This window comes from Rhipicephalus sanguineus, chromosome 3 (genome assembly GCF_013339695.2).
Source record: "Rhipicephalus sanguineus isolate Rsan-2018 chromosome 3, BIME_Rsan_1.4, whole genome shotgun sequence".
Taxonomy (NCBI): domain Eukaryota; kingdom Metazoa; phylum Arthropoda; class Arachnida; order Ixodida; family Ixodidae; genus Rhipicephalus; species Rhipicephalus sanguineus.
The window spans coordinates 156,651,620-156,664,465 of NC_051178.1; the positions used below are offsets into that span (position 1 = coordinate 156,651,620).

Here is a 12,846-nt window from a genome sequence, read left to right on the forward strand (position 1 = left end):
TGTTCAAAAACAAAAATGCTCGGAATATATTTCGCGTAAAAACCGAGGGGGTCGGTGGATATGTTGGAAATTATAAACTGTAACACGCTCCTATGTTGACGATTAGAAAAAAAATTAAGATAGAAGCACAATTTTCCTTCAAATAATGTAAAATTTATTGTCCTGGCAGTTCGTTTTCTTCTGTGAGCCTGTTTTGCTGGCTCTAAGATCACTTCTGGATACGCCTCGGTCGCGTGCTGTTGCCTTGACAAAGTCATTATACGCTGAGTTGCTTAAGAAAGTCTGCAAGGTTTTCTTCGAGGTCCGGATATTTTCCCGTTTTCGGCCCGTAGTAACTTTTCCTGATCGACGTGCAGCTGAAGATATCCTATCGCGCTACTCACGGTCACAAGCCTCGCCACAAAAAAGACACGACGCAGCTATATTCACTGTGCAAAATAGGCTTCCATTGTCGTGCGCTTCCATAATCAAAATTGCTCATCACAATTTGCACTTCACTGGGAACAGATAGAACGCGTACAGGTCCTACGCGAACCAACGCGAATTGACCACAAAATACACACGCTCGGCCGCCATTGTGTGAAAATCGTGGTTTTGGTTTCGTACTCGATTGTAATGCACAGACCATTTTTGTTCCTGTTGTCGCTTTCTTTTACTCCAGCTGGGAAGCCGAAGAACAGGTGGGGGGGGGGGAATACAAAAGGACGCAATGGCTTGGGGGTCCAAGTTGTAAATCCCCCACTCTTTTTGTTGCTTTCTTTCCTGATAAAGCCCACACCTCCCCCACCCACAGGCTGGGGGTGAGAGGGGATACAGGCTTTATCCGCTGACCGGTCTTCTTCGTTTATCTCGCGCCCTCCACGTCGCGATTTGCTTCGCGTCTTTGCTCCAGGAAGTGCTTTTCCTAATCTTTTTTGCTTTTTCTCGGTCGCCTGAATGCCCCACCAAGACTGCAGTGTTCGTTTCGCAGAATCGCTAGCGTTGTTGATCATCGCGAAAGTTCGTCTTAACAGAAGAGTACAGTTGGGCGGTTCGTCTTAAGCGAATTTTTTTTGCATTGAGTCTATAGAAAACCAAACAAATGGTCCCGTGTTGTTCGGTATTAGCGAGAATTCGTCTTAACCGAGTTCGTCTTAACGGGAGTTCACTGTATTACTGTTCACCACTCACCTGGTCTCCAAAGCTGACGAACTGCCAGTCTTCGTCTCCTTCAACAACCTTCATGTCATCACCTGCACAAAAGACAAAAGCTCACTTCAGGGCAGGATGTCTGCTGCGTTGCCTCTTTCAAGTTTTTAGGCTTTCCCTGGCCGATGCTGAAGACTCCCTGCCAGGCTACAATTAGAAGATGATGAGCATTAACATTACGGCTTCACTACTCACTGTCCATGAGGGCGATCTCCGGCTTCAGCGCAGCTGCTTTGAGCACTGGTCCCATCACGTACGGGAGGTAAGGTTCGAATTGCTTGCCCAATATTTTGCATATCCGGGCCCAAGCAGATATCATGTACGAGAGCTGCAAAAGAAGAAAGTACCTCAAGGTCTCACTCTCATTGTGGAATAAAAAAAGGTGACGTGCCCGACAAAAAGTAAAGATGCACACCTGTGGATTGTCTTCACTGATTTCTATGTCGCCTGTTTGTGTCTTCAACAGCATGTCCATTACGTCACTTGCATCGGCGATGAACTGCAAAGAACAAAAAAAGCCATCCATATCATCAGCAGAAGTCTGAGCTGAACTACGATAAAGTGGCATACAAAACCTTTCTCGCTTCTCTGCAGTCTGTGCTGCTGAAGAGTGGCTTTGTTCCGTGGAAAACCATTGATGCAATATTTCGTCAATTCAATGAATGGCACCGTGTCATTACAGCAAGCACCATGTTTTAACTTGTTAAAACTGGCCAGTTTGTGCAAAACAGCCAAAATACCACTTAGCACGAGAGCAAAGGGAAAAGAAAGAAGCAACCTCCGTGTGTCTATACTCCGCGACAACTTTTCTTGGCACCACTGTGGAAGCTACAGAGCCAAAGTGCCTGCATGCACGCGCGCCATGAAATAGTACCTATAATAATTTTCTAATTCGAAAAGTTACCTAGCTCGAATAAATAAAGATTTATTCATTATAAAAAGAGAACGCGTATGGGAAGCCATTCGTGAAAAAATGGTATTGTAACCTTCAAGTTTGTCTCGGTCTTTATTTCTTGGACAGCACCACGTTTTCTTCACGCCTGCACCACATTTTCCTCATGCCTGCTCTCTCAGAGTCTCAGTAAACATGGCGTCAGCGATACCGCCAAACTCGCCGTTTCGTTCTCCGAAGAAGCTGTACTCTAAATGTGACAGAAAGTGGCTATCAAACCAGACCACGCAAGTTATCTGCATTGTCATCGCTGGAGCGAGGCGCCGACAGCGCGACTTGTCTGCAAATGCAGTGTGCCGGACAGTCGCCGAGCTCACCGGAGTGAGTGAGCGAACAGTTAAGCGTATCAAGGCTGAAGCTCTGCGGGCCCGACCGCGATGCGATGTTCCAGAAGCGCCACGATTGTTTTAGATCTTTCTGTTAAGATTGCGCGCGGTACGCGAATAGTCTTAGAGATTACGTGGCCACCAGCGATAACACTGGAACATTCGATAGAACATGTATAAAAGCCGACACGCTTTACGACTTGTCATAATTATTGACGGACGACGCTCTGACTGACTCGTTTCCCGCCCACAAGTTTGGCCAAATAAAGAGTTTCATCTTCGACACACTGCTGCCTTCGTCAACGTAAAAACCAAGATTGCCTTGGTAACAACCATGTGACAATAAACAGTACAGTAGGTAGATGCATCTACGCACACTGATGTTCCCATTCTGCATGTAGACGTGGTGCTAAACGCTCTAGCGATGCGAGCAAGCGAAACCGAAACTGGAACTGAAATCGGCTGCAAGATGCCGAACTACTTGCGTAGTAACACAAATGTGCGGATGCCCCGCCTCCGTAGCCTTCGCTCCAATGCCAAGATAAGTTGTCGCCGAGTATAGTGCAGGTAATGTTGACTGTGCCGCTGCTTTCCACTGTTCCATACGGCGCTGGCACACACTAATGCACCTCTGTGATTGCAGGTTACTGTGTACTGCCATGACCTTTAAATACGCAAGCATTACTTAAAAACATAGGTTTCATTGTACACTTTTCATCCAAAGGGCAATCTGCAACAACTTGTTCTAATGTTCTAATGCACCACAATATAAACTACCTTGATGTATTTTCACGAAATCACTCTACCTCTGTAGTAAAAAATATGGTCAGAATGGCCACATTTTAAAGATAATTCTCTTAAAAAACAAAAAGAATGTTTTGTATTCTGCAAGATGTGTTTCTAGAACTTAAGGGGGGACGTGGCTTTCGGTACCAACTTTCTTATTTCTTCATGGATTTTGATGAAAATTGGCACACTTATTTGAAATGTTTTAATGCTACTGTAGAAATTTCATGAATATATCTTTACAACTTTTTGATTTACAATATATTTCACCTTCTGCTCTTGTTCCGAGTCTGACTCGCTTAAAAAATGCGATAGGAAACTCGTTCAAAGTGCTATGCATTCTAAGATGTCTGATTGCGGGCGTGACATTCTTAGATTTTTTTTTGCAACAAATTTTTTTTTAGTTTTCCTTTTTCATGAGGTGACTGCGCAACAGGCATCGAGGCTTTGTGCAACTCGTCAAATAGCTAATTATCAAAAGCGCCATACTGAAAAAGCAAGAATGTCACGCCCTGAACTGTGCTTCAAGGAATATAGAACAAAAAACGGAACTGAAATAGACCCAGCGGTCAGTGAGAAATCAGCGGAACAAGCGAAGCAGGAAGCAAGAAAAGTCGTTTTGAGAAAACGGCTTTTAAAGTTGTACCAACGATATTACTTCATCAAAAGGCACTGGGGTCGTAATCTTTTGAGTCCTTCGTAATGTGCACTTTCTTGAGTGCCCTGTCTTTAGTTTGAGGTGCCTTGCTTCTCTAAAACACAAGAAGATTGTGATCTTTAAGGTGTTTTATAAGGTTGGACCTCCTGCATATGTGGCCTTTCATCGGTTGTGCCTTTGTTTTCTCTCTTTTTTCTTAAAATCCTTTTCTGATATACAAAGAACATGTAGCATGAATTTTAAACGAAGTTATGAAGTGGCGTAATAGACATGACAAAAAACAAGATATTGTAATTCAAGTAGGTCATGTACTATGATGATTTGCCAGCTTTCTTGTATTCATGCTCTCATTAACATAATTAACAGTCTTGATTGCAATTGATCATTGAATCATTTTTATAGGATACTAAAAGCGGCTCTCATCATGGCAACCTATCACTTCCTCCTAAATAACAGGCAGTTATGGCCAAGACATTGGTGGAATAGGAATTCCTTAGCAGTTTATTCAAGATGTGAACTCGGCAGATATGAATTCATCTCCCTGTTTCACTCGTCAAGCTAATTTGTAAACCTCGCCTGCGATGCGCTTCATCATTCACCCGGTCGCGGACACGGTTTCCTGCGAGGCTTTTATTTTTTCAGATGATTCATGAGCGCTTACGGCGATACCACGCACGGCTCCAAGCACGCCTAAATTGCATCAACAGTGCTTTATTTCACTTCTAAGTGCTCGGCCGCATAGTCCGGGAAGTCAGCACGCGATGTGCTGGGTGGCGGCATTCGGTGACGATGCGCAATATGCCTAGGTGTGGCGACGAAAAATAGGCGCGCAACGTGTTTGGCCTCGCATTGCGGGACGCCGACGCGCGCCCGCTTAGCGACGAGCTTGGCCGTGGGGTCCGCTGCCGATGCGTAAGATGACCATCCGCTGTACCGAGAAGCCGGCGGGGGAAGCGCTTCGTTCCTTGCGAAGAAGCACACTGCCGCGAGTCCGCTAACGCGTTGCTCTTGCCCGCAAAGTTCGAGGTTCGTCTCGCGTGCCGACGCCGTGAGCGGAGTTAGGCCTAGTGACGACTCCGAGCAGTAGACGCGCCGGCCGCGGTGCCCGATGTTTCAAAGTTCGTAAGGCGTGGTAGCGAGTACAAAGAGTCGTCCTGCGATCATCTTCGTCACGACGTCCGAAGTGCGCATAAGCAGAACCTCCAACCACGGATCCGACGAGTCAACGCTAGAAAGTCGGTCCGAGACGCGCGTTTGCGATGTTCGCTACGAGTACGGCGCGCCATCGTAATCCCACCGAGCTTCCGCTAGTAGCTCCAAACTAAAACGTAGTTCTTGTTCAAAGTTATCGTCGAGCCGTGAACACAGAGCGATTGCGAACACGCAACGAAGTAGCGCGACTTTCGACAGCCGTGAGCTCGAGACGCACGAGCTGCAGACGACGATCTCCCGGAGCGAGCATCGGACCAATGGCGAGGCGCGCTGGGGCAACATGGCGGACGCGGCCAATCGGAGGGCTCGAAACGACCTTCGAACATTTGCTTTTTGTGCGCTTGTTTGCGAAGGGAGGAGCCAGCTGCGGCGGGGAATTTGAAGACGGAGAAATGCGCTTTCCGATGAGCCCAAGATATCGGCACCCGGTGGTGTCGTTGCGGAGCTACGATTTTTTGAAAATCAGTGTTTTTTGCGATTTCCCCAATAATTTTCGCCACCTCGGTAGGCGCAACAATTTTTTTATAGCACTTCTATGCGGTTTTCGGTGAAGATATTTTGGAATCGGATATAAAAAGGGCTACAGAAACTGAAAATGTGATTTTCAAAAAATCGACTTTTTTGCCATTTTTCGCGATACGAAAGCCGCGTCCCTCCTTAACTCGTTTTGTTGTGCTGCTTAAAGAAGTAATCTCAGTTTGCAGACACTTTGTCGTGTTCACTTTTTTGTAGAGCTGTGCGAATAGCAAAATTTTGGGTGCGAAGCGAATTCGAATATTGGAGTGTGAGTGCGAATCGAATCGAATATTTTTCGAATATTTCTCGAATATTTCTAGAATATTTTTCGAATACTTCGAAGTGTAATTGCAGAAAAAAAAAGTTAGAGAGGATTCCTAAGCATATTCTTATGAGATAGCAACATGAAAGTGTTTGTTTTCGCTAGGTTGATGACGCACTCGCGGGGTGGTGTTTCATAGTTGTCTTATCAAGAATGAGGCAATGTAGAGGTCGAATTGTATTTATGTAGATTATTTGGTGCAACCAAAGTGTTGCCGACAACACTTGACACGTGATAGGCAAAGATGCCATTTCCTCAGCCTCTCCTCCTCTTTCAACTTCTGTGGAAGCACAACCGATGTGGTGGACGAGGGTGTGCTCGCTTCAAGTCCGGAGTTCCAAATCTGCCTCGTAGACGTCGACATATAAGAACGTCTGAAATTTTGGATGCTAAAAAGCTTCGGCTTCCGATTTTTCGGACTTCCTGCCCAAATTTCAGGTCCAAAACAGCATTAATTGAACCCCCACCTCAGCCACATCTTTCATCTCCAAGATGGAACCAGCGTTTTCTTGAGTTAATACATTGGCGACCGTAGCGGAGCTTGAAAGACAGCTTTGCCGCAATACCGGGGTATGATGAGGTGAAGCATTTTAAAAATCTAGGGACCACTTACAATCGGACGTTGACTGTGTCTTGGCCAAACCGTAAGGAGCTTGAAAGGCAGCTTTGCCGCAAATGAGGTGAAGCATATTGAAAATCTGAAGGGGTCACTTTTAATCTGACGTTGACTGTGTCTTGGCTAAGTTCAACCGTAACGGAGCTTGAAAGGCAGCTTTGCCGCAATACGAGAGTGTAATGAGGTGAAGCATATTAAAAATCTGAAGGGGTCACTTTCAATTGGACAATGACTGTATTTGTTTTTGGGAAGTTCGAATAGTTCGAATAATAAAATTCCAGTGCGAATCGAATCGAATAGCAAGCACTATTCGAAAAATATTCGAAATTTCGAATATTCACACACCCCGACTTTTTTTGCAAACAGGTGACATGGCAATCAACAGAGCCTCACACAATTACTGAAGAACTTTGAAGAAAATATAGGTAGCTAAGATAATAAGGACAGCAAAATAGCTGCAATGCTACGCAAATCCACGTGAAAGCTACCAGCATGTGAATGCATCCAGAGTTGTTCACATGACGAAGCTCTTCCACTAGCTTCCAGTAATAACTGAATGCCTCGGCATTATCAAAAGAACCAATGTTGGGGGTTTATGAGACGCACCAGTCCAAGCAAGAGGGACGCACGCCACTCTTGACCCCATTTGTTATTGCAGGGGCTATCGAAATTGGGGTCAGGCACAGGCCTTCCCCATGCATTATGTGGTGACCCTGCGTAATACATGTCAGCACAGAACAATTCATAGCTGTTCTGCAACAGTGGCCTCTATCCCTATGGTGTTTTTATGAAGCACTTGAAATGAATAAATAAGCACTACCATGAGGCTCACACAAGTTATTATTAAAACATTTGTCTGTGACTACAAATTAGAACAGCAAATAGCTTGGGAAGAGGTAATGCTCCAAGCAAACTGCTCGGTGCCAATTCATACACGACGAAGACAGAAGCAATAAATCAGACACTTTGCCACATATGATCATCACACTAGATGAATGGCTGGTTTGAAAGAATCTTTCATTGCTTGATCCATTGCTTGGTCTATATGACTAAAACTGAGCATCCTCACTGTCATGTTTATATTTTACGCCCCACAATTTAAAACACGGACGGGAAGTCCCGATCCTTGCACCCACCTTTTCTCGGCCCACAGCGAGTCCAATAAGGCTGACACACTCAATGGCCTTTCCTCGAAGCAGCTGCAGTTCAGGGGTGGCAGCGTTCTGGATGATGTACTTCAGGCAAGGCATGAAGCGGTCGTAGTAGTCCACAAACTTCTCCTCGGCACGATCCGCCAGAGCAGCCAGAGTGACCACAATCTGCTCCAGCATGAGCTTGGTGCCTTTCTCAACCAGCTCGCGCATCTTGCTGTTCAGCACTGCCTCGATCTTCTGCACCACCGCATCCAAATAGGGCAGCAGCACCAGCTTGGGGCAGTCCTCGAAGAAGTTGACGAGCGCAGCGCCCGCATGAGCTTGCACCCGCGGGTTGCTGTGGTCCTCGAGCAGGAGTGCCAGGCCTGGGATCACGCGGTCGTGGAAGCGCTTCTCGAAGCCCGGCGAGAAATCCGTTGCCATCTGGCCCAGCGCGTTGCAGGCAGCGTAGCGCACACGGGGATGCTGCAAGCCAGCGACACTAGGCGTCAAGCCAGAGATCCACAGGAACACCTCAAGTAAGCATGCGCAAGTGTTGCGCAGGCTCCCAAATTTGGTTCTGTAAGCCATAATCCTAATGATCACGTGCTAATTTTTTCTCAACACGTTGTGTGAGCTCCAAAATAGATGCATATTTCTTCTGTTACACTGCTTCTACAATACCGCTGCATTACTTATCTGCAATGCCATTACAAGAACAAAGTGCGGTCATTATTCGCATTACTCATACTTTCGGAGAATACACATGCAGAAGACTCTCAGTAAACGGAAATCTCTTCAATGGAATTGATGCTTAATTGGAACAATCACCTCTAATATCACTGGTTTCGTACTTGAACTCTGCATCCTTGCTCATCTCTCAGTAAATGGTGTTAAACAATATAATTTCCTGCTCCCTTCAAGTCCATTTAACAAGAGTCTACTGTTTATGGCATTTGTACAATCCCAATTGTAAGTGACTTAAACTGTACTTTTGAAAAGTGCTAACATTTTTTACAGCAAAACCCACTTCCCAATAACACCACCCTGCCTCCATAACTTACCAACTGCAACAATGTTCTTACTACCCTGAGCTGAAGCAAGGCCAATTAGTAGTAACTAATTGTGCATAATTTTGCCACTAGCCGTATTCTAAGAAGCATGCTAGTGTCATAAATGTTTGGTGTCTAGCCATGCTGTTGTGATCCAATCCCTCTAAGTTTTATGATACCCTCACAAACAGTTGTTACAGCCGGTACCACTCACAGGGTCCTGAAGATACTTGAGAATGCCATCCACCAACTGTGGCAACATGCCTTCCATCTGCTTGTGACAGCCCTCGCCCGCTGCCGACACTGCCATCAATGCTGCGTGCCGCTGCCGCCAGTCCTCTGCATCAAAGCAAACCACACATTCAGTGTTGAAACACTACAGTGAAACCTCGTTAATACGTACCTGCCGGGAACGCGGCATAACTACGCACTAAACGGTAGTACGCATTAAACACCAAGTACAAATTTGCATCTCCTAGCGTACGCCATCGCCGCCAGCAAATAAATAGAGTGCCACAGCAAATATTGCCTAAAGTACCCACCGCAAAGCCTTTTCTTTCTTTTTGCCAAAGTGGAGAAAAGATCCTGGCACACTCGCACGACCGCCCGATAGCGCGCAGTGGCGACGCCGAAGAGCATTTCGAAACTATTGCAGGGTCCGGGATACGCGGTCAACGCAGTGACCGACATAGCGACAGAACGGACAGTGTCTGCTTTCCGCGGTATATGTGCATGCGTCTAACCGCGATTTGCTACTAAACGAAAACTGACACAGTTCCAGTGAAACGCGGTACGACTGCGTGGAGCCGATCGTCTCCCGACTAGTTGCGTGCAGCGCGTCGCCTACTCGGCTCACGCCGTCACTACTGGGCCACTTGCTGTGCCGCACGCGCGCATTTATCGTGGGAATGTTGTTCGTACCCACTTCGCTCCAGATCGTGCACAGATGCGGCGAGTAGCTTGTTCGGTTAACGCAGCGATGACGAGCTTCATGCAAGCGATGCGCACTCCGCGATGCTCTAGCGGTCCTGGCAGCGGACGGAGGTGCGTTGGGTGGTCGCCTAATAAAAGCGCGCAGTATGGTTACAACCGCGCTACGCTTGCTGTATCGTACACGTGCGTTTAGTGTGATAGCGTTAATGCAGCGAGGTTTCTCGGCGCCCGCGACCCGCAACGCTAACTACGCAACAGCGATCTGCTTTCGCTTCTACAAAGCGGTGCGCGCCTGATGACGGCTTAGTAGCGTTTGCTGTCGGGCTAGTTGGTACATGGCTGAAGTTCTTCGATCCTGCCCGAGCATTTGCGCCATCAATTCAACTTCAGCCTTGAAGATGGCCGCGCACAACGAAGCGTCAGCGATCGGCGGCCCAGCGCATTCAGGTTGTCGCCTAATAAAAGCGTGCAGTAGGCTTAAAAAGTAGGGCTGCGCTGCACGCGTGCCCGAGCAGATAGCTGAAGATACTTATTGTGATAAGGTTGTCGGCGATAAGTCATGTCGGCGCGTTCGTCGGTGGCCGCCACCTCGCCTTCGTTCTTTCCCGATGCTTACCCGCAAAGGCGTTGACGCAATCGCGCGGAAGTCGGAATCGGGGATCGACTGGTCTGCGCACTTCTCAAAAAGGCGGAAGACCTTTGGCGGCACATTCTGGCGTCTGGAAGTTGAGCGGCGCAGCAAAATTTTATGGCACAAAAAGTTGTTGCGGTACGCAGGGTACGCACTAACCGGTAGGCACAGGGCGAACCACTACGGCTTATGCGGTCAGCGAATGCATTGAGCTCTATGGGACTCGGTCGGGGATTCGTCGCAACTACGTTTTAACCGTTAGTACGTTTAAAGCGGGTACGTATTAACGAGGTTTGACTGTATACAGTCGCCGACCGTTTATTCGGACGCCGAAAATTCGGACATGCTCGTTTATTCGGACACCTTCGCGGCACCGCCACTCGTCCCATTGAAGTAATGTAAACTCACGACCGAAAATTCGGACGCCCCACAGCCCGCCGTTCGATTTTTCGGACTCCGGCTGGCTGATAGAGTGCGACGTCGAACGCCATAACAAGCTGTCAGCAATGTTTACAATATTTTTACTAGGTTGCCAGCACTGAAATGTTGCACTGGCTATAACTGGAGATCGTGCCAGAGTCAAAAATCCACGCAGAAGTTACTGATCTCGAAGGCTATGCTTGTTGGCTACACGTAACGGTTGCCTTTTGGCTTTAGCCAGTCACGTATCCATTGAACGGCTACCACGGCCAAACAGCAGGCCAAGCCAAGCCAAGCTTGGAATCCGATCCGTGCGGCTATGGTGCGGCATTTGAGGTGAACGACAGCACGTACGAGTACAACGCGGATCCTAATTCGGACTAAGAGAGTACAACAGATTGCAGAAGCGCTGCAACATCAACTAGACCAACGTTGTTTCCTTTTGGCGTATGAGGGTTTGCATTCTCAGATGTTTCTGTGGCTAGGCCTGATCTGCATCCTGAGCTTTTGTGTCCTGCTCGTGCGAGGCCTGATCTGCCGTTACATGTGCGCCGTCGGAACTAAAGAAACGCGGCAACTGCAAGGCCCTGACGATGGCGAAAAAAGCGGCGATTATTCACCAGGTCGAAGTTGCTTGGGAGTTTTCGCCGAGTTGGGCGATGAGATCATCCGTCAGCTACTCGAACCAGCGCATGTGGACAGTGACTGCCTGACGACGCACCTCCCACACCACAGCCATCAAATGCGGATTTAGTGTAGGCCGTTGCAGTGCTATTGCCGACCATCAGGGGTGGCCAAACATTGGCTGAAATACAGGCCGACTTGGTCGCGCGTAAGCGTACATGTGTACAGACGTGCACTAACAAGTTTTTTCCGGCCGCTGGGCCAAATAAAAGTGCTTTTTTCTGGTGAATCCTTTTTTTCGGACTCCCGATTATTCGGACTTTTCAGCGGTTCCCGCCGCTGAACGGTCGGCGACTGTACATCGAGTAGCAAGATTTTTCAAATGCGGGAGCTCACATACAAAACAGCCTGAGCAGTGTCCAAAAGTGTCCAAGCTACTGACACTATATGTTTTTGTTTCAGCACAAAGTACATGTGAAAATTGAAAAACTAAAAAGGTCACAAAAACTGGTTATGTTGGAGACTCTTGAGACGCAATGCCCAGTAAGAGGGACACACGCCACTCTGGCCTTCATTGCATTTGCTTTCGCAGAGGTTATCACAGCTAGGGTCAAGCACAGACTTGCCCTGCTCTCATTTGGCACCCCTGCCCCTATGTTGGCACTCTACTTGTTTCCACTCACCAGAGTTGAGCATCTGGGTGACGCACTGCATGACCAATGGCAGCACGGTCTTGCCCCCTAGGCTGCAGGCCAGACGGTCTAGAGACGACTCCCCAACAACGGGATCACTGCACACAATACAATAACGAGGTGAGGAAGTGTGACAGACTGTCTACCAACACAGATATGCCAACACACAAAGTGATCCAGTGGACAGGGGTGGGGGAGTATGGGGAGGGCCATCAGGCAAGTGCTGAGATCTTGCTTACCTCTACAGGTTAGCCTTCTCACTTTGTGAAGTAATGTACTTGCGAGTGAATTCAGCAGCATTTGCAATGCTCATTGTTCTGTACCACCAGTAACTAAACTGTTCATAATCACAACCAGGCAGCTATAAGAGATCTTGGTGCTCATACTGTGAGCAGAGACAGCAGATGCATCCATGTACTTTCGCAATAATTTCGAATGAGTAACTGCGTAATGTGGTCGCACTGCGACAAACTACCGTATTTGCTCGAATCTAGGCCGCCCTAAATTGCAGGCCGATCCCCGAAATTTGCAAGGGCAGAAAAAAAAAAAAAAAACTTACCTCAAATGCAGGCCGAATTAAAAAAAGAAAACATCGTTTTATCGGCCCGACTACACTGCACGATCGCTTCCAGAAAATTGACAAAGTCTGCGCTAGCGCTGCTCGCACCTCTGCCACCTCTGCATCATGCGACAGGAGTCAAAGTGTGTGGCATTCGCCAGCGCCATAATCACGTGACCCGATCCACCTTTGCCCGCCTTTACTGGCGTGAAATCTCGCCGGCTCG

At 47.6% G+C, this 12,846-nt stretch overlaps 1 protein-coding gene across 1 annotated transcript in view; it reads right to left on the reverse strand.

Moving 5' to 3' along the window:
* LOC119387548 (importin-5) overlaps positions 1-12,846 on the reverse strand; it is a gene marked incomplete in the record, with an annotated part of 38,672 nt that overhangs the window by 7,318 nt on the left and 18,508 nt on the right. The window contains 6 exon segments of the mRNA XM_037654970.2: positions 1,171-1,232; positions 1,384-1,516; positions 1,604-1,687; positions 7,713-8,195; positions 8,976-9,100; positions 12,053-12,159. Of these exon segments, the coding sequence (XP_037510898.1) occupies positions 1,171-1,232; positions 1,384-1,516; positions 1,604-1,687; positions 7,713-8,195; positions 8,976-9,100; positions 12,053-12,159 (994 nt within the window).